The following is a 23,306-nucleotide window of genomic DNA, read 5'->3' as shown; positions in this document are numbered from 1 at the left end:
GTTTCCTAGTTACGTGTTGCCTTCTCACCAGGCCAATCTCAAACTCTTCATTCTTTCCTCCACATCTGCTTCCCCAGCCGGACAGTCAGTGCATGTCTTTCTCAGTCTCCTTTGAGCACAAACACACTCACAGAAACTTGAAGGAGGGCAGGACCGACCACTCCCACCCTCCTATAGTTCCATGATGAATACAGAGGGAGAGAGAGAAAGACACAACGGGGAGAGGAAGAGACGGATAGAGGGAGGAGCGTAGCTGCGCCGAAGCCGAGCCCCTCTGTGCCTCCGCACGCAGAGCGGAGCAGACGCCAGCAGCCACACAAACACGTTCCCCTCTCAGTTACATGCACAGTCACACACATACCGCGCCGCCGCCGCTGCTGCTGCCACCACCACTACTCACACACACACACAGTCACAGACACAGTGACGGCTGCCAGGCTCAGTGGGAAGCAAACCATCAGGGAAAGAGCCTGAGAAGAAAGAGAGGGATCGCCGTGGGGAAGAGAAGAAGAGAGAAAAGAGTTGGAGGGGCACCTTGTGGATCAGAAGGGATTTTCCGTTTTTTTTTTTTGTGAGAGAGTACGTCTGGATAAGGCTATCTGCCTTTTACCAAGGCTTTTTCCTCTTTGCTCATCCTCCGTGCAAGACTCCAGCGATATCTACCTATCTATCCCTGGAGCTTAACAAAAGAGGGAGGGAGTGAGGGGGAAAAAACAGTCACAGCTTCAGCTCCAGACCATCCACTCTCCTCCTCTACTCCTCTTCCTCCTCCTTCTGTTTTCTCTCCGGTTCCACATCCATGTGTGAGTTCATCGCTGATTCCAGTGTCTTTTGAGGATAGAGCAAGAAGGACGCCGTGTGTTCTTCAGGATACAGCTGGGCTCCCCTTGGGATCAGGCTCTTCGTCAGATTTAAGAGAGGGAAAGAAACAAGGGGGACTGGATAAAAACGGATAAAAGAGACAAAACAAGAGATTGAGAGAGAGACATTGGAAGACAAATTGAGGGGCATGTTCAGGGCACCAGCGAAGAGGAGTGAGTCTAATTTCTAGTCCACATAGTGTCAAGAACCGGCAAGCAGAAGCATTCATTCCACATCCTTCTCTTCCCTCTCCTTTTACTCCCTTTTAGTCCTGCGCTTCAGTTTTTCTTTATTGTTCCCTCTTTTGCTACTGTCTTTCTGAATTTTGGCTCTCCTTACCCCACACATCCGTCTCCTCAACCTCTTTCTTCTGCTACCCTGGCTCCACGATTTAGAAACCCTCAAATCGACAGTTCCTTGCAAGCTCCAGTCAGGCTGAAATCCCATGCACAGTTTGTCCTCCTGTCCACCTCGTACATCTAACACCTTAATAGCAAGAGAAGAGCGCTCTGTCTGCATCCACTCTTGGAAACAGCCCTCCTGAAGGATCCAGGCCAGTGGTTGGAAGTGATTGTACCCCACCTGTGAGCTTCTATCTCCAGCCTCCAGGACCTTCAGTTGGATTCTAGCTACATGGGAAAACGTTTGGAGCAGCAGCCAATGTACCCCCACTACACCTACTACTACCCCCACTATCTCCAGACGAAGGTAGGACGATCCAGCCAAGTTGACCTATTTTAATACTCGACTGCGCAAAATTTGTCTTTTATCCTGTAAATGGCTTAAACTTGCTTCACAATTACTGATACCTGTTTTTTGTTTTTTTTAACTACTTGAAGCTTAAGCTCAATCGGAAATAAATCCACATAAAGCAAAGTTTTTAATTATATTGTTCAAGTTCCCCAAGAGGTTGTAGATATTTGCCCCCAAATGGACTAAATGAAGCTTTTTGAAGAATACATCCTGAAAGAAAGGGGAAGATCTGAAATTCTACACTTTAGGTCTTGTGAGGAAACAATTTGGAAGGTGTCAGACTAACTGCTGGACGTGTTTATGAAACAAAACAATGCCTTCCCCTGTCTTCCATCTGTCTTGTAACCAGAGCACACCAATGTCATTCAGTTGGATCTTTTCTCTTCTTCCTTTCTGGGTTCTTGACCTTGTCCTCCCACCTCCAACCCGCCCCAACTCCCACCAGCTAGAAGTTCAAGTTCAGGGCAGGGGGCCCACACTTATCCTTTGGTGCTTTTTTTCAACACCTCCTTCTAATTTCCCTTTCTCCACTGCACCGTGCACCTTTTCCATCTACTGGTCATTGATGGCATTTTTGCAGAAATGATTGAATCTTATATACTGCACAAGTTACCTAGAATGCAGGAAAACGGGCTCACTTCTTTCTTGGTTCTTTCAGATTTATTCCAGTTCTCCTACTTACACTTGCATGGGCTGTCTTGATAAATACATTTCACAAAAGCACACACTGACACACTCTGACTATCCCACCACCAAGAAGCAGAAAATGGATTGCGAAGGCCTGATCGATTACTCCTGCATCATATCACCCGCCGTTCCCTTTGTTTGCCGCTATTCATCTGTTTTTCTCTTGCACGATAGTAAACGTGAGGAGTTGGCAGTTTCACAGCAATATTTAACAAACGTGCATGTGTCAGTGGGCAAGAGAGATGGGGAGAGGAAAAAGAGAAAGACGGTGTAGGAGTCGGATGCTGTGAAAATAGAGAGATCACGCTATTGAGTGGACTCAATGTGGGAAGAGCAGGTAAAAGAAGTGATTGCTCAGCTGATAAAAATATGTCGAACTGTGAGCCATCCAGCACATTTCGTAATTACAGTTTTGTTGGAGAAAGGAGCACAACCATTAAAGACTGGAGATTTCATAGCCACAATTAAAGCAAGAAGCTTCAAAGAATATGACATTTTCAAAGACTAAAAACAAGAGCATTGGAAAAAATATCTATAACCTATAAACTTTTTAGGTTACAAACACTAACTTGATTATAAAAATTCCTATCAGTAAACTTTAGATGTAATCTAATTACAAGTATAACTAACCTCTGTGAAATTTCATCTGCTGTTCTATGAAAGCCTCAAAGGTTGTTAGAGAACATTTGATAGCAAGTAGCAACATGAAGCCCAAGGAACAAGCAGAGAGATTAGGGATAAACTTGTGGAGAATTTCTAAGCAGGGTTAGGTTATAAAACAAATTCCAACTTTGAACTTCTCACAGAGTACTGTTTAATCCCTCCTCTGGAATTGGAAAGAGTTTGCCACAACAAAACATGGCTAATCAGGGATGCAACCAAGTGGCTTCTGGGAGCTGCAGAGGTCCACAGCTCAGGTAATAGAATCTGTTAACGAGACAATTTTTTTTTATCTGCCTCACAAATCACAAAAGTGGAAAGTAATCAGAAATCCCTTTTGCAGTTTTCCACAAGCCTTGCACTACACATTGTGCTTAGTATGTCCATTGTTTGTTCTCTACAAGTGATGGACATGCAAAACATTATGTGTGGCGGTAAACTAACTGTCCATCAACATAAACACATCATCCCCATTTAATTCTGATTTATTTTTTAACATTTTCAAGCATTTGTAATATTATTATTTCACATTTTTACATGTTACATTTGTTATATGCTCAAAGGCAAGTAGGTGTATGTATATACTCATATATTCTTGGATGAAAGTGTAATTGTTTATTGTGTTAAAATAGCTCAGTCAAAGTAAGAATCTGGATGTGTATCATTGTCATCCAACTTCTCAATAATACATCCATTTGTGTTGGCGTACACACTACAAATGAGTGCTTAACATGACAAAATACAAAGATTGAATTTAACTTTTGCAAGGCATTCACAGAAAAAGGCAGCTTTAAAACAAGTAAAGGATGTTTGACAGCTTTATTTAAAACGGTTTCATGTTGGTAGACATTTTGACTATTCTGTAGCTCCCTGCATCCCAGGTCTCACTGCCACAGATTGTGAATAATGTCAGTTTATAACACTGATGAAGACACGTAGAGTCTAATGCACAAATAATGCTTTGATTGGTGGAAATAATGCCTATACAATTACCGTATTAGGTAAACTGACAAAGCAAGATTTTGAATAATACAGTACTGATATGGCTCTGAAATGTTTGGTTGAACCACATTGACATATTTTTGCCTCTTTTTTGGCTCACAACAGTTGAATTAATCTGAAAAATTACTCACAGGATTTTGGCAATCACATTTGCATTTCACATTTTGAATAGCGTCAGCATCTTCTACTCATCCGATGATCCCAGTCTGTCTGTGTTCACATTTGCTAGATGACTGATGTTTTTAAGGATGCAATCCAGACAAACAAACAGAAGCTGGGAATAATTTCTTAATGCACATCAGGGATTTGGCTGTCATAAACAACATCTCTAATGACAGGCGTGCCTTTTTCTCTACTAAACTGGAAGAGTAAATATATAGACAGCTTCCTGGCAGCAGTAACGGCTGCCACTAGATTTCCCCTTCATGGAAAAGACAGTCGAGATAATGAACGTGTCTTGGAAAATCGTTTGTTCTTCAAAATAAATGTGAAAATTGCTCATTATTGTTTAGTTCAGGTTTAAAGCTGCAGTTGGTAACTTTTTCTAAAAAAAAATGTTTTAATTTGTTACACTGTAATTATGTCCTGACAGCATGACATGAGACAGTCTGAAAAGATCAAGCTCCTCTGCCTTCTACCGGTGGTCCTACTGCAACCTGCACAAATACACCACTCAGTCAGAAACCACCAATCAGAGTCAAGAGGAGGGTCTTAGCACTGTTAATGAAGCTTGTGTATGCCCTGCTCACACCCTCCCACTTATTTTCTGCTATGCTAAAGCTCTGTCGGCACAGTGGGACCTGCTGTTAATAAGCAGGCTAGCAAAAATGGCAACCGATGATGGTGGATAAATGGTTTTCCTGTAACAGTACATTGTTTCTCTGCCATTAACACATTGAGCAGCGTGTACACAAGTTCTATTACCAGAGGTAAGGCCTTTCTCTTGGCTCTGATTAGTTGTTTAAGACTGGGAGCTGTTCACTTCTGTAGATGGGAGAAAGACTATAGAGGAGCTTGATTCTTTTTTTTCCCCACAGATTGTATGTCTCATATAATACTGTTGTAACATAATGACAGTTTTAGCAAATGTGCCAAAAAAAAAACCCCAAACATCTGTTTTTAAGACAGTACCTACTACAGGTGTAAGATGGCTGGTATTGTTTTTGTCTTCTATTAGTGCTGTATATTTATAACTCTCTGTGAGTTGGATTTTTGGTCAATTGATGTCCAATATTCAATCCATAAATTTACTTTTCATCTTCAAAACAAAAACAGTACTATCTTGACAGAGCAATGTGGACTTTCCCAAAACTGTTCAAACAGCCAGTTATCTTTGTGTATGTAAACTTGTGACTTTAAAGAAAGTGAAAAAAAAAAATCCCCCAAAAATTCTCTTATTATTGTAACATTCAGCAAATTGAAATTGTTAGCACTTAATAGCTTTTGTTTTGCTGTTCTACCCAATGGTTATCATTGTCCTTCATCGTACCACCACTTTTTTACTTAACAGCCAAAACTGCTAAATAGTTTTAGTAGTTAAGTATCTAAAGACAACAAGGCAGCACAGTCCATCTTCACACCTACTGTGTTAGGTTTACAGCAAACAAAGTTGTCTCTTGTTTATTTTTCTGTCATAAATAATAAAGCAGTATTTCACTATCATTTCAGTAAATCTGAAGATTTATTCAGTGATCCATACTTTTATTACCTAAGACATTACACCACATGCCCATGTAGGTGGGATTACCTCCGGCGTTTGATGCATGCCTGTCACCCAGTTTTATGTGTACAGATGTCTCCATCCCACATGGCTCTCTTGTTTCCATGATTTATCTCCATCCTATTCAAGGTCATGTAATTTCTCTCAAGTATCTGCAACAGACATCTGGCCCGGACCATCACTTCATTTCTTACACCCCATCCATCCTTCAATCCACCGCTCTTCCCACCAGCCCACTCTGCTTTTCTTTCTGCTGTCAAGGTCAAATCAAATTGGATCCTACCTCCACCGAGTGTACGCTCTCAGCTGTGGTTGTGCTGTGAAGGGTGTGTGGGCGTGTGTGCGTGTGTGTTCTAGCAAATACGTTTGCAGATAAATAAAAGCTGCTTCTGTGTGTACGGTTTGAAGCCGTGACTGTACATGAAAAAGCAACTTTTTCCTCACAATTCATGTGTGAGACTGAATGCATTTGCTCACCTCTGTGTGGATGAAGCACGGGAGCCTATCATGCTGGTAACATGAGTGTGGGTCTGAGAAGTGACTCCCCCTCCGCCTGACCCTGTTCACAAAGCAGCTTGCTGTCATTAAACCTCAGTGGGTCCCAAAAGAACAGTTTTGTGTGTTTAGAGCACTAAGAATAACTCGCTTATACATCTGTATGGATCTTGGCAGTGGCTTTGTAGATCAATCTAGCTTTGTAAGTCTGACTTAAAAAGTCTATGTGTGTAGGTGTACGGTAGGTTTTTTTTTTTGTTTGTTTTTTTCATAAGAACACGCAACAAAAACAGACTAAACCTGCTGCATTTATTGTGCGATCTGTGTTGAGCAGTTTGTTTAGTTTTGCTCACATTTGACCTATTGTACTATGTTGAAGTGTGAACACGTCTTCTTTTTTTTTTTATTGCATTGCAAACACGGTATTTTTGGTGTATTGTGTGTGACAGGCCAACACGGAGTTGTGCATAAGAGGATGGAAAATGATAAAAGCTGAAAATTGCAAAAGATCTCAAGCTCAGTTAATTTGGATGAACAGCATCTTCAATTGACTGGATTTAATTAGGGTTTTGAGTGGGATTTTTAAATAAATGAATGTGTTTTGTTCCACACCTTTCCATTATAGCTTTGGCTACATGTGTAGCATTGCTATCTTGCTTAAAAAGGAAACCTCTGCCCCAATCTCATGATTTTTGAAGCCTTTCCAAGTTTTCTAACATGACTGTTTGATCTGTAACACATCCATCTTCCCATCAGCTCTAAACTGCTTCTCCTTGAAAAAATATGTCCACATCATGATGCTGACATCTTCATGTTTTACTGTGGGGATGGCGCAGTGTTAGTTTTCTGCAACATTCAAGATTTTACATGTTGGCCAGATGTTCAATTTTGATTTCGTCTGATTATAGTGCCGTTTTACACGTACTTCTTGTACTTGAAAGATGCAATATTTGGAGGGATAATGAATTGTAATAGACATGCATGAGTATTTTGCACACCAGTAAAATATTTGCTCTTTTGCAACGACTCCCACTACCCTTGATGCCCACTCCTAATACATAATTTATTGGCTGAGATGGCAAAAATTACAAAGAGCGATGGGGGGCATTGTGATAAAAGAAAAGAGCTGTATAGTAAAACGAAGGATGGCAAAGGAAAGGCATTGCTAATGTAGCACCTAACGAAATGTTCAAAGACAGGGAGATTTTTTTTTTCATAACCCAACCCTGCTTAATATTTCTGCACAACTTTATGCCTGATCATGATGCTTTTGACAGAACAGCAGAATTTTTACTGAGATTAAAATTTAGAGAAGACGACTACTTATTGATGAGATGATGCTAAAGGAAATCGAACAGGATTTTATTTAGTGGTGTCAGACTAAAGGAGGGTGAATACAAATGAATACTATGTTTTCTAGATTTTTGAAGGAAAAAATTAAAATGCATCTCATTCATGCATTAGTTCATGGTGGTCCTTCACATAAAATCCCACTGAAACGCAATAAAATCTGTGAATACAACACGACAAAATGTGAAAATGTTGCATGGGGTTTGAATACTTCTGCAAGAAACTTCATTTATAATTATTCTTGATATAAACCTCCGTTTCTCTTTTAGAGTGCAAGCCCTCAAACATACTTGGCTCAGGCACACAACACATGACCTTCCTATGAACGCAGTTATGAAATGACTAGCTTAAACCAACAACGATAAGCCAGCCAGATGACGGAGCCTGTGTAAAAGGGTTGCTCTCAAACACAAGTTTGCTCTTGCTCTGCCTCCATAATGGGCTATAGGTTCACTCATTGTACATTAGCAGGAAGTGTGGAGGGACGGCATGTCCTCTTGTACAAACTCAGTGTTCCTCAATCAGGACTATAAGAGAGTAGGAGGGGATCAGTTGAGAGCTGATGCTCACATACTGCTCTATGATTTGTCTAAATCTATTCAGGGGATACAAGAGATTCTTGGGATTTTCCTAATTGCCGCATGAGCTGCTTTCAGTTGGGGTATTTCTGATGCACTCGCTCCTCCTCACCAATCATAAGAAATTACTGAATGAAAACATCTTACTGCTAAAAATAATAAGCACATCGAATAATCCCATAAGAAAGTCTGCTGGCTTGTTATTGTTGCTGTGATCTTTGTTAGTGTTGTCGTGTGGCTGTGCTGGAATGCGTTGGCACAGCAAATTTTAAGGCAGTAACAATAAAATCTGAGATCTTGGCTTTTTATGAAGTCAAAAGTGGAATTCATTATGAATATGACTTCTGGCTTGGAAAAGGCAAATGTCCTTTGGCGCACCGGTATTACATATTACTCACTTATATTGCTCGGTACCCAAATTGAAATCTTTCACTGTGAAGCGTCAACCTGCTGGATACCTCATTTAAACTGCGTTTAGACTCATATTAAATGTGTAGTTACATCATCCAGGCAAATTTAAGTCCAAGCACTTTTGCCAAAATTAGGTTTCATAGCTGTAGAATCAGCATGAGGAAGGCAAAATTCATGTCACACAATGGAGTCGTGCCTTTTCAGATTAAGGACCTTGTTTATGGATATATTGCAGAACTAACCTGTAAGTTGCATAAAAAGAAGTCTTTCTAAAATGAAAAAATCTTACCAAATGATTAACTGAAAGCACATGTTCATTAAAGTTTTTGAAATTTCACTAGAATATATAAATTTTTTTTGGATAAGAAATGGATCAGTTTTCCACTATCAGTTTTTACCTGGCTTTGAAACACTTTTGAGCCAACTCCACTACTAATGACTTAAAGCAATTTTCCGTGATCTTCATTATTAAAATTTTTAGGTCGTAACTTGGAGATTACTCACCTGAAACAACAAGCTGAACGTCAACATCACAGATACTGAAGTAAGATTAGCTAAAGTCCAAATCCAAGCAGCCCAAACGCCACTCATCGTTAAGGGATGCAGGTTATAATGTTAGTATTAAAACTTACTACTGACTGAAATAATAAAAACAAATTACATATTTATATACAGTACAGACCAAAAGTTTGGACACACCTTCTCATTGAATTGAATTGAATTCAATGAGAAAGTGTGTCCAAACTTTTGGTCTGTACTGTATATTTGTTTATTTTTCTTGATTGAAGCAGATCAATTATAATTTTTTTGTGTACTGCTAAAGCACTAGTCAATACACCCTTGGCTAGCTCCAACACACTTCATTAAATTGGCGTAAATATAAATACAGACTAGCACTAATTTCTTTAGTAGCCTCCTAAATGCACATATATTTAAATACTGTGTCATCCAGCAATAAAGCATCTAACACACACAGAGCACTAATTCTTCAGGACTGGACGTCTTGTCTAATGCTTTACTTTTTACCGTCTAGTATTCTTACACACAGCAAATAGTTTTAATGATTACAACTGCAGAAGCATATTTTGGAATTGGCTTTGCAAGGCTCTCATACTAATATTAACATTTCTTCTAATCTCCCTTTAAGTCTTTTTTTCTCTGATCGTCAATCTGTCCTACTGAACCTTGTATATTTTTGTGTGCAGATCTTCATCAGAACAAGCACACATGAAGCACATCTGAATGTAACTGTTCTTCCCACCGGTTTGAAATCTTTTCATCCTCCGATGATGATTGGATGGAGATGTGAATCTTTGATGAATATCACAAAGAGTGAGATTAGAGCGTCTAAAGAGGGTGGGGGGATGTGAGGGGGAGAGAAAATAAAGTGGAATTATCAACCAGCCGATCATCAGCTTGCCACAGATCAGTGTGCTAATATGCTCAGCGGCACACGAGGAGCTTTAATTAAGGTAATGAGAAACAGCATTCAGCTGATATCAAAGTAATGACACATGCGGACACGCCTGGACATCCAAGTGGAATATCGCCTGTCTTCAAAAATGAGCTTTTCACATTCAATTACTCTCCATCATGCTCTAGATAAATGTGGTCAGTGGTTGGCTTGGCTGTGATGAGCAAACATAAAGGCGGAGGGTGGTGGGGTGGGGGGGATTGGTGGGGTACTCATAAGATGGAAGTACAAATCTGTAAACACAAGGACGGCACAAAGAAATTGATTAACTCATCGTCTCATCTTCCGTTTCATATTAACTTTCTCCTTCATTCCTTGACTGCCTCTGTGGCTGTGTCCCTTTCACCCCATTCTCCCCCCTTTTCCTCAAACATAAAGAACTACGCCTCAGCTGAAAGTGTGACTATAAATTATGCAGCGCACATCTTGCACACGCACCGACAAGGAACTGTGTGTGTTTAGCAGGCAAAGTAAACAGGGGATAAAGGGTTTATGGCCGTGCATGCATTCTGCCCAAGCCCTGTTTCTTCTCACACATCTGCCTGTCTGCATCGGTTGGAGTTTTACAGCTGACAATATTAGCATGTGCACTTTGTTTAAGGAGCCATCCGTTCTGTTTGGATTTCAGCCCTGATCTCAATAGCGTTGTGTGCCAGTTTAGACGCGAGAGAGTGGCCTTATGTTGTCGTCTTTTAATGCCCAACCAAACACTCACCCTGGATTTTCTATGCCCCTTTCCCTGTCTTTCTCCCACTGTGTTCTGGGCTCTCTCTCTCTCTCTCTTCTGCCATCTGTTCATACTGCCTGTAGTTTTTACTGCATAAAAGGGACTCTCCTAACCACCCATATATGTCCATTTATTACTCTCTGTGGGCTGTTCTATTCTGGTACCAGTGTTCAGTAGTGGATGCTGACCGTTGCCCCACTGTGCAGAACAGTGTTGGAAAAGCTTCGGCAGGTCGGCACATGCACAGAGCCGTGAGAGGAGCTCACCCTTTGCAGTTTTGGGAATAAAAGATATGTGGTAAGAGAGAGAGAGAGAATGAAGCAGGGAAGAAAAAAATCTGAAGTAATAGGGAAATAGAGTGAAACAAATAAAAAAAAAGAGAACAGATGGTGGTGGCAAAAAAAGGGAGGAAAAAAAAGGCAGATAATGTTCCGATGGGAAATAAGAGTGATGCTGTGAGAGAGATTGAAGTTGCAGACTTGGTCAGGGAATAATGGGGCTGCTGCATTTTTAATAGTTGGCCACTTTGTAGCGACCCTTGTCTAATGGATTATCTTCCTCTTAAAAGCTCCTGTCAGAGCCTTTAACCTCAAACAGTTATTCTATGGAAATTACCGAGAGCTTCAACAGTCACCATCACTTCCTCATATCAGCGTCAGTAATCTAACTGGTAGCCAACATTCTACAGGTCTAATTTGTACACAGATGTCTTGGCAGTTGTCTTTATAGCTTAGATTACAAAGAGCTATAATTTTCAAAATGTGATACTAGGACAAGTTGTGGGCTGGAGAGCCTTTGGTTGTCCTCAATGGAGATATTGAGCTCAGCTATCTTGAAGGTAATTGTGAACGAATTAACTTTTGATGTAGAGTTGGGGAAACCCAGAACCATCTCAAAAGAGAAATGCAGTGAAAGACAATTAAAATCTTCTGGTATGTAAGTGGAGAATGGTGAACCAGGGGCACATGTCGTTGGATGTTCATGCTTTGACCTATTTACCTCTGAAGTCAACATTTGGAACTGGCAATAACATCAAACCCGATTTAGTTGTGTTCCAATTCAGGGAAAGTCCACTAAGATTTGATCATTGATATGCTGGCTGACCAGGCTAATTTCAATTAGCCAAACAAGCTGAGAACAACAGATGGCCTTGTGTTTTATACCTTCCGACACTGTAGCAGCGAACCCACCAAAGAACATTGTTTGATAATATGTCTATGAACGATTTGATGAGATTCAGAAATGTCATAAGTGCAGCAAATTTATTTTGTTTTTACTGCAGCTGTCACTGTTTTAGGTACAAGGCAGCCATATTTAATTTAGAGGTCAGGGAGAAACCATTGATTTTCTCACTCTGAATTTGTCTTTGTGGTAGTCTGTCTTTCTTTCTCTCTTTGTAGAACAAAGTGTAACTAAGTGTGGATCTATGGTTGTACAAAAAAGAATGCTCACTGAGACTTCTCTTGTTAGAGAAAGTTTGAGAAGCAATGAAGGAGACAAAAAGAAGCCACTAAAAACTTCAGGTAGGAGGCTCTGACTGCCACTTTGTATTTTACAACAGGGTACATGTGAAATAATACACTTTCTGTAGTTCAGAATGGATATTTAGAATGTCTAAGATGGTTGTTGGTGATTTTATTCCTTGGCGTTTCTGTTTGTGTTCAGTTTTGTTTGTTTCTTACCCAGCTTCTTTTGGGTACCGACAATTCAAATTAGACTTGGGTACATTTTGTACCCGCTTTGACAACTGGTGTTGCAAAATAATTTTCTCCAAAGTCCACAGTAAGGAAATGTCATGATATTTCTCCAATAAATAATGTTTACAACAACAGGTTGCTCCTGGGTATCTTGGTACTGCCAGCAGTTATATTTCAGACGAGAGCTGACTGGCCCAAACAAAGAACAGAACTACAAAATGTATTCAGTATCTGGACAATATATACAAGGTAAAATATTCATCAAAGATTTTTTGTTTTAATGTCTCTATAATTCATAATAATAGTTAACTAACAGAAGAAATAAGCTGATAGGCAATGGTTCAAGACATAAAAAGACAAAGAGTTTTTACAAAACGGAAGTAGGAAGGAATTTAATGGCAGCACTGAGATACAAACTAGAGACTATGAACTGGCAAGATTTTGAATTGCTTAGAAACCTAAAAATCTGGGATGGCATTTTAATGTTTATTGGCTCTCTTACACAAAATAATTTATTATTAAAGAAAATCATTGGAAAATCTCTGTTTTTTCAGTGTGACAGGCTCACACACAGCTGATATACCTCTCCTGACCGAGTCCGAATCTAAAAAAAAAAAGATACATGTACGTTGCTGGCATTCATTGCTGAAAAGAAAAATAGGAAATCCTACCTTTGTCTCCTTTTACCTTTGAGTTTAGATCAGGATTTATTTTTTAAATAGTCTAAAGTTGAAGTACATGCTTTTCTAACTCTATAAAGAAATTAGTTTATAAAAATCTACCACTTTTTCTAAAATTCCTACAAGAAATTCAGTTTCCTATTATTTAATTCCCTTCTCTCTGAAACATTTCAGGAACAGAACCTGTCAATTTTGTTACAAATAAGTGTAGACAAAAAAAAAAAAAGCTCAAAACAAAAACAACAGCGTTTACAAGGCTGCTATGTTATGAAGGAATAACGAATTGCATGTGACGTGTCTACTAACTTCCCTAGCGGACCTCTGTGGACCGTCAGTATTTTTATCTGCAATCAGAGTTGTGTTAACCTGGGCTACTTCTCTGCAAAATCTGCAAGATGCAACAAGACTGTCCTCAAAGGAGGACGCCTCCATCCACTCTGCAGATTGGGAAAGTATTTTAAAATAAAAAACCAGTCAAGTATTTTGTCTGAGCTTGGTTTTACTGTTTGTGATGTTGTAAGCTGTCAGGCAAAGAGACGTCTCATATGAATGTAATAGTTACCGGAATGAAATGTATATGTGTAAGAAAGATGTACTACAGCCGGCAGAAGAAGGGAATGCTTAACAGGGGAAAAAAGCGCTGAATAAGGGCTGAAAGGAGAGGTGCTGTACTGTAATCCAATTGTATGTTAGGGCAACTAGAAATCCAGGTGAAAGTTAAACAGAATGGCAGACTACAGTATGACCTTTAGCTGTTTGCTGTTTATAGACAAAAGAGATGATAGCATTTGCTTCTGATAATGTGCAGAAGAAACTACGGTTGTAATGAATCGACAATATTCTACCTTTAAGACACAGCTTAATTGTAACACAGATAATGGTCTTCAAAGCTTTATTCAGAGATGCTGTAGCTGCAAAATATTTGCTTGGCATGAAACTCAGATGATATAAAACATGTCCCGTGGTGTAATAAACCCTTGATTCAAATATCAAGGGTTTATTTCTGGAACACAGTGAATGACTACAAGTCTGTCTGTTTCTGTGTTTCTTAAGCTCATGTGCTTATTTATTCACTATTAATTTAGCAGCAAAAATAGTTTTTTGAATCAAATAGTTTCTTACTTTGTCAGTATGTAGTTTTTGATTAAAATGTGATTAATTAATTACAGACTCTTCAATTAACTTGCCTAAAGATGTTAGTCACATCACTAGTGAGAAAGCTTGTGATATAATTCATTCACATCACTGTCCTTGTTTTAAGAGTTCAATGAAAGTTAGCCATTAGACTTCATAAAGTGCCCATGTCAAATTGTGCATACTAAGTACACATTTTAAATAAATGACTTAGTTAACATATTTGCAAATGTTCTCCATATTTATTACATACACCTACATTCTGTCATAATCAACACTTTGAATTTCATTGTCACCCACTCACACAGCACTTACAATCAGGACACTTTTTTAAAATTAATTTAAAAAAAAAGCTTTACATGTGGATGACTTAAATATGCAAATTTATTTGACTGGTGGATGGTGCAGTTATTATTTGTATCCATGCTGTGCATTAAATATTTCATTATAACAATCAGCATGGGGAATTTGTGTGTTTCCCCGTTCTCATTTTTCATTCATTGTCTGAAGTCCCTGATCGCCGTGTTGGTAGGGCTCCTTCATTGGTGGGTGGGTGGGTGATCCCCACTCAAGGGACCATCGGCATAATTGAATGAACGGCTTGAGGGATTTTCCCTACTTGTTTCCCTTCATCATGCAACGCTGCAGTGAGCCTATGTCTCTTTGTTTGCTCTCTTTCTTTCATTCTCCTCTTTGCATTTTTTTTTTACATTCATCCTTGTAACAACATAACAAATATAGTACAACCACTTAAAATAAAATTCCACATGTTTAGATTCTCTTTCATGTTTCCTATTTGGGGGTTGTAAATTGTATATTTAGTCAATTCTGAGTTTAAATTGGATTGTTTTTGTTTTTAACTATGTGTTATTCCATGTGCGGAACAACCAATCCAGTATTTGTCTTTTACTTAAAAAGACAAATAAAGTCTTCTCAGGCAGAATTAAATGCATATAGCATCCGTGAAGAGTGTTTCAGTTTGCTTAAGAAGCTCCTATGATCATGCAAGATTTTGTTAATCCTTTAATTTGTAGTAATGGGAAATACACAGTTAATCAATTGACTATTGGTGTGTTGGTTCCCCAGCTGTCAACTATGCACGTGCATGAACATGATCGACAGCGGTGAGACCCTCCTAGTGTTTCTGTTCCAGAGGTTTTCTGCAGTTAGTACTGGGATCCCAGGGAGAAAGCAGAGGAGCTAGATTTTTTTTCACATATCTGTCTTATTCTACACTGCTATGACAAAGTGATAGCTTTAACAAATATGTAAAGAGCAAATTGTTTTTTATAAAAGTTACATATTGTGGTTTTAAGGAATACTGTTTTCATGAATCCGTGTTACACTAAGTAACATCCACTTGGGTCTCATAGCCCATGGTTTCTAAGAAAAACGTTACCCAAATAATCAGACTACCTTTACCAACTTGCATTCTTTACATTTCCTGGGTAAGCAAAATTCACACAGATGCTAGTGATGTGATGTAAAACAATACATTTTTTCTACTGTCTTCCATTGCTCTAAGGTCCATATCGGACTCCAGAGCTCTAACATTGCCAGTGTAACAATTTTTTAAAGGTATACGGGAGTCAGATAACAGGGACCAGTCTTTGCTCTGCAGAAGAATCAAGGACACTTGACCTCCATAACCCTGACAATGGTTCACTGCCAATGCCAGGGACCTTTTCTGATAAACACTGACCCCTGAATACCTCAGAATTAAATCTTCTGGCCATGACGTTGGGGATCTTGTGAAGCTCAATCAAATCCTTTGATTCGCCCCTTTTTTCTGCTTCCAACACATCAACTGTGAGAAGAAAACGTTGATATGCTGCCTAATATATCCCACTAATAGATATCTTCATCAAGACATTATAGGTCACTTAGATGCTTCACCTCTTATTGGTCAAAATGTTTTGCCTAATCAGTGTGCAGCAGCCTTAGGTGCTGACTACTTCTGTGCGTAGTGTGCAGTGGAGTTTAATAATCTATAAACCATTTTCTTTATTTCTTGCTACCAGCCATTAGATATCTGTTCAAAATTCATGTTGACTACAGAGACAGGATTAAAACAAGATAAACTGATCTTACTCATATCTTTCAATTAAATATCCTTCAAGGTTGCAGGGTTCAGAAACACATCTAGATATTTACAAAGTTTTCTTGTTAAATCTTTCCAACAAAAAGTAAATGACTTGGAGGGGCAAAAAAATGGTTGCGTAAGTGCCTAAATACACATACTTGTGCTTTCTCAAGCGTGTTCAATGAAAGAAAAACATGCAAGAATTCAACTCGGCATGAAGAAATCCATCACATTGCTGGATGAAGCACTTGGACATGAGCAAACTGAATGTTGCTTGCCAAAATGAGAGATGCTCTACAACCTGATTTCTTGAAGTATTTTGCATCTCAGATATGTATTCATTTGTTAGGCTCTTGTGGCCTTTATTTAACAGTACCTGGAACAGTACAACAGAAAGGAAAGGGAAGGAGAGAAGGGGAAGTATCAAACCCAGTTCAACCACACTGAGAAGGGTATTTGCACATAATGCACGCGCTCTACCAAATGAGCCACCCGGTCCCCACAAATATATGTTCTTCTAGAGACTTGTATTCTATTCTTTAATCATATATTTTTAAACAAGTGGCATTTCCAGCTGGATCTCATAGCAATAAAAACAAATAAATCCCAGATTCTCTCCACAAAATACAAAACTCCTGTTAAGTCATGCTTCAGTAATTGGGACTTCTCTTTAATCCCTTAAGTGTCTGAATTTAACGATCACCACTTGCAAATACAATTCTAAATTGCTTGTGTGTGTGTATATACTGTATATATATATATATATATATATATATAGTTTCCTTTTTCTAATCAAGAAGCTCATGGGGACAGTGCCATGAAGAAAATACTTCACAGAGTTTGCCCTCTGCATGCTTTATCTCTCACTTTTCAAGAAAAATATATAAAGAAGCACAGTTAAACTCCATAAAACTGCCACAGTATTTGCCCTTGAGCACAATTTAGCTGGGTTACAGACAAGCTCTTGTCTCGGAGCCAGAGGTTGCTGGCCAGGCCAAACATCTCCTATTCCCTGCTAATGAAATCCTGAATAAAACTCTTCACTACACACACACACACGCACGCCTACATATCATTCCACAAGTACAAACACCAAACCCATACAATCTTAGCCAGGGATTACTTTATGAAAACACTTCTTTTCTTGGTCTCCAGTCAAATTACTTCTGGGAGCTTTCATGCTTTAATCTGAACTCCATAACTTTACTGTTAAGCACACACATGCCTATATATTCAATCATGGGGAAAATAAATTACAGCATCTTTAAAACTCGATATCATAAAAAACAACCTTATCTTTCCCAGGCTGTAACATTATTAAAGTCTAACCTCAATAACCCACAACATATCTCACACTGACAAGTAACTATTAAACTAAAACACAACCGAGATAGAAATTTTGGATTAAGAAACCTAAGCACTTAAAAAGGTTTAATAGCAGCAAAGTGCTGCTTACTATACCCACTCGATTAACTGTACAAGTAGGAACGACATCAGCGGTGCCTGTGAATCTGGAAAGAGTTTAAACTTATTCCCAAACAATTTGAAATCCATCATACTCCACCAGAGGCTGTCCAAGTTCGTACCTCAAGGGCTCACTTTCTGCAGGTTGCAGATGTGTCCCTGTTCTAACACACCGTATTCAAATGGTTGAATTACTTTCTCTTCATGTCACAGAGTTCTCCAGAGACCTGGAAATGAACCGTCATTTCGATTCAGGTGTGGTAAACCAGGGAAAGATATAAAATCTGTGAGACACGAGCCCTTGAGGACTGACCTTGGAGATTACCGATCTAGAATGAGAATTTTTTACTCACCAGTAGCTAACATTAAGGGCAGTTGGTAATCTTCACAAAAATGGACGCGCCCAGCAAATTCACCCCAAGGTCACACCATATGATTTTCAAAGAACCTGATACAGAAAGCATGAGGTAATTTTAAAACTTTACAGGCCTGAAAGAGCATCTTCAAAGGTAAGGATTAAGACATTTGATTAAAAGTAAAATCGTAAAACCATAGATTGTTTGGAAAGGCTGTCATCTTCTTTCAAAAACCACTTTGAGAACCTTGTTAACGCCAGATTTTATGTTGTATTGTGCAGATGCATAAACCATTGGACTTAAAAAACGGTTTACTTTCTTTTTTTTAGAGACAATACGGCTTATATTCAATGAGAGTGATTTTAGTGCTTGGTTTGAGCTTCTGACATCCAAACAGAATGTTTTTTTGTTTTTTTTCTTAAATATGGTTCTGTAAAAATTCAAAAACAACATTTATTTTTGGTGGTACCAGCCAGTGGCCAGTTCAGCTGCGTTGGAGTTGCTCTAAACATCTTTTATCTGCATTCAAAGTTTATCCATTCACACTGCTCGTTCGTTTCCGAGGCACACTGCCTGTTTCAGAGCCGTATATTATAAGTTTCACCACGCCAGCCTCTGCATGTGTGACACGCGTTTCTGCTCTTGCCTGAGACACACACACAGATAGGTCAAGGGAGCCATAGTGAGAGATAAACAGAAACTAATACCAAAAGGAGAAGTGAAGCTCATGTATGTGTTTGCAGGCCACATTTGCAGAGGGTGTAATCTAGCTGTGTGGGTCTCAGCAAATTGTTGATTTAAGTGGAAGTGGAGGGAGGAGATGGGATAAAAGGCCTTTCTAGATTAGGTTGGAGCACACCACTGAGACGTGTTTTCTGCCTGGCCTTTCAGAATGTTCCAAGCTGGCGTGTACAGGGGTGTGTGTGTGTGTGGGTGTGTGGGCGTGTGCACGCCTGCGCGTTCGTGTGAGATGAGTAGTTGTGTGACAGAGTTCGAAATTGGTTTGTGCGTAAACTGTTGGATGCAGTTACTCTGCTGCTGATATTGGTGCGGCTGCACAGTAAATCAGCAGATTAGCGGAGCCACCAGAGCAACTATAATACCACCGAGAAGACTAATCATTGCTCTGACATCACAGCAATATTCTGTCCTGCACATAGTGCAGTTAACCCCGGGATGTGCTGTTATAAGAGAGAAACTCTGAGGTTTTACGATCACACAGCTTGCACCTAATGTCTGCGCTGGATCTATAAATTGCAGACGGTGCATCTGTTTTCATCGTTATTTTTAAAAAATGTTCCTATAACTTTACGCTTACTGCATACATGTTGGTGTAATACCAGATATTTCACTCTAAACACTCGAAAAGTCCAGTGCTTTGAGTCAAAGTAGTCCCTCTCAACAACAGATTTTGCCTGAATCAGTTTCAGATCTGTCGTCCTACGTTATCTCCCTCTGAGTCGGAGTCTGACAGCCGATGGTAAAAATAACACTAAAAACAGTCTTAAAAGGTCTAGGTCTGTTTGATTTTAACTCAAGCTAAAAACAGCTTGAAACAGCTCAGATAGTACTGTTTTTGAAAATGACAAGCGATCCAACGTCTTGTCTTTTCATATTTCAGGTCTCTACTCTATTGTTCTGCAGCAGATGTTTAAAGAATGGCAGGTGCAGTCCTTTAAAGGGCTGGGTGTTTTAAATATAAGTTGTTAAGCTAAAAATAAAAGCATCGTGGTGAATAGAGATCCATTACTTCTGAGCAGAGATGTTCACAAGTCATATTTTCCAATCCAAACTTATTGGATTGGAAAATAATCCAATCCTGGGGGGCAATGATGTTTCAAGTCTCTCAAGCCCGCATGTTAAATTAAAATTTTTATCCTAAGGCCTAATTTAGCAAATTAACTTTGAACATCTTAAGCTCTAGCTTTTTCAGAACACCCAATAAACATAGTAGGTAAAAAATTAATAAATGGATATATTTTTTTTTAAACTTCCAGGAATTTCTTAACAAACTCAAGTCTTGAAGAGCTAATTTCTCTGTTTTTTGTTACATAAGTATGATTAAAGTTTAATTCTCAAACCTGAGCTTCTTCTTTTGGTGGATATTGTTTGTAACATTTCATTATTCTTAAATTAAAAACACTTTTAGCAATTGCCTGCAAATGGCTAATTTAACATGTCTCCATTGTAATATTATTACGGTCAACATGGACATTAAGTTATTGAATCTGAGCCACTGTGTGTTTGGGCTGTATTGATATGGTTGATTTGATTTTATATTTCTGTGTTTTCCAGAATGAAGTGGAACTCTTTGTCTTTCTTTGGAATGATCTTTGGTGTGAATTGGAACCATATGACTAAATTTGAGTTCAGTAGCAAACAAAACATACAGTGAACTGCAATTTTTTTACAGAAAGATTGGAGCGGACGGACTTGTTTTTTCCGCCACATGTGGTTCAGTTCAGGAGCAATTCGCTTTTTTCATTGATTTTGCTTCCTTCATGAATAATTAAGACCGTATAGACCATCTTTTTGTTTTTTAATCATGTACTTGTTTATGTCTGCATATGCTTAGTTGCCTGATGCTGAAAGTAGTGCAGAGTGGATTTACAGGTCTACTTAGTATGTATGTGCATGTGCCTGTCCTTGTGGATGTTATTCAGAAGTTCATTAGCATGTACTTTGTGTATTTTTATGCAGCACGCTTTTACAGGCATGCAAATGTACTATCAAGCATTAAGACACTTTTATCAAAGCGTCACCTTGTTAAGGACTCTGCATAATTGTGTCTGCGGGTGTTTCTGAGAGTTTCCTGCTGTAATTTGTGCAGTTTTAGGGGCTGACCTGTGATTCTGTTTGAGTTTCAAAGTTGATTGTCACACGATTTTATAAAATGAGATCATTTGAAAGTGGCTCTAATTATAAGAGGAAAAACACCATAGCGTTTTGAATTTGAATTATTGCTATTCTGTTGTTTTTTATTGGATGCCTGTCAAAGACATTTCTTAAATATGACTTCATCCTAGTCTACAGAAAACATATGGAACAATAAATGCAGACTCCGACCGTAGTAGGACTGATATCCGGCTCTATTTTAATCCCTTATTACTGCAGCACCTGACAGGAAATTTATAGCTTCTGTTTTTTGAATGCTTTCTTGTTAATCTATTTTTATTATGTTGCTCTTTCACTTACTTTGTTTATTTTTTTTAACCAACATTTTATCCTGCTTGCCCTTCTTTATCTTGTCTGAGCTGTCACTGAACCCCATCTGCTTCCTTCAGGCTTCGTCAATAGTATGAAAATGGTTCTCAAGTGATTTCTCATTGGTTTACATTTTTAAATGAGTTCCAAAATGTCAAGTTGTTCCTTAAACCAATATTGTAGCTACTTAAAATATTCATTCAGATATTGTGTATATTAAAATAATTTTTAAGGGAGAGCAGATAGGTGATTCTCACAGTATTACCTTGTGTAAAACCACCATAGTTTGACTGAGACATTGGGACTGTAAATGTCAATACCAGTATTTCAACCACAAATATTTAACGAATTTAATTTAATATTTATTTTATCTAACAGCTTTTGTTTAAACAGAAAAGCAGAAAGTACTGCTAAATTCATTCAAGACATTTATTATGACAGCTTTACTAACGTTATCAAGAATAACTGACTTTTTTTATTTTATTTTATAGTTGATAAATAGTCTTCATATGTAGACAAAGTTTTATTAGTTGTTATTAGTTAGACTGTTGCATTGAATAATTTGTCTTTGCCAATATTTAACTATCAAATTCCTTGTGTGTGCAGGACTGTTTTATGCACTGTAGAGTTGTTGTTCCTGGTGTTTCCTAAAAAAGACTGAACTGTCAGAATAACAATCAAAAAATATTTTAGGATTCGAAAAAAAAACAAAAAAACAACAAGATCCAGTCTTTATTGCTTTTTAGAAAGAAATATTTACTTTGATATTCCTATTTGTTTGTTTTTTATTCATTTAGATGTAACTGGTTCAAAAATATCAAAAGTCAATATTTTAGAACACGTCATCACTTTTGATTTTTGTTGTCACATGGAACCAATCGGAAAGGCAGAAGTTGTCAAACTAGTGACCTAGTAGGATGTAGAGGAGAATGTTTCTAACCTTACTTGTCCATCCCACGTTGAACTCATTTCTTACATCCGATGTATCCAAGAAATGTTGCATTAAGACGGGAATACACTCTCCTTTGTAGAAATTGATTGGCCCTTGCTGAATATGGCTGGCTACTGTTACACTTTTGTTATTTTTATCTATTCTAACAAGCTGTGCATTCAGCATGGACAATACATGGGAGAGCCATCTTTTTTTCTTTTTTTTTTTTGACAGGCCCATAAGCACTACCCATTGCACCGTCAGCTGTTTTCCAACACACAGGAATACTACTGGGAGACATTTTCTAACCCTGTCATAAAACTAAATTCCTCAAAATCTACCTTAAACCTGTAAACAGCTCTGCTTTAACAAAAAAAAGTATTACATCTTCAGTTTGAGGATCTAGTAGTCAATCTGGTAGAAGTACCAACACACAGAGCAGCTGCCAACTGTGGTATTAGCTGCACTGGAAGCGCTGGGTCCAACAGGAGGCACGTTCAGTGCACCGCTGTGACAGAAAATACTGACTGTAGCACTCTTACCAATACCAACCCTAGAATTATCCTCTCAGCAGATGTCTCCTGAGAGCTTCCTGTCTCTCTCTCTAAAAAAAAAAAGAAACATTGATGAGGGGGACACTCAGCTTGGTTTGTGTGAAACCTGTTTTCATACAAGGTGTCAAGTATCCGCTGATCTTTTTGGGGTGGGATTGAAAATAACACAGACATAACCTGATAATATAGTTTTTAAAATTTTTATTATTGTGCACGGGGTAGAATTCACTATGAAATATTACTGATTATGAACGCTGATCAAAACAGAATAACCCTGAACAACCCTTCTGCTGGTAGATATAATTTATCGGAGTAGCGTAACCACATCTCCCTACAATAACCTTTGAGTATGTCATAAAGAAACAGCTATTTTAAATCATTAGTTGTCAAAGCAGGCTTGAAATGTCTTCCTACTCAGTACAAACTGAACTCTTTAAATGAAATATCTTGTGGCTCCATTTTGTAGTGAAAGGTTCCAATGGGAT

General features: G+C 38.5%; 1 protein-coding gene across 3 annotated transcripts in view; it reads left to right on the top strand.

Moving 5' to 3' along the window:
* The first annotated feature begins 304 nt into the window (after positions 1-304).
* Positions 305-23,306, top strand: part of LOC102225915 (RNA-binding motif, single-stranded-interacting protein 3-like) — a 130,938-nt gene continuing 107,936 nt past the window's right edge. For all 3 annotated transcript variants that reach the window (XM_023331250.1, XM_023331248.1, XM_023331249.1), the window contains exon 1: positions 305-1,569. In XM_023331250.1, the coding sequence (XP_023187018.1) occupies positions 1,495-1,569 (75 nt within the window). In that variant the 5' untranslated portion in view covers positions 305-1,494. The remainder of the gene's footprint in view (positions 1,570-23,306) is intronic.

The sequence above is a fragment of the Xiphophorus maculatus genome, chromosome 3 (assembly GCF_002775205.1).
Source record: "Xiphophorus maculatus strain JP 163 A chromosome 3, X_maculatus-5.0-male, whole genome shotgun sequence".
Taxonomy (NCBI): Eukaryota; Metazoa; Chordata; class Actinopteri; order Cyprinodontiformes; family Poeciliidae; genus Xiphophorus; species Xiphophorus maculatus.
This window is presented reverse-complemented; position numbering and strand designations above follow the sequence as displayed.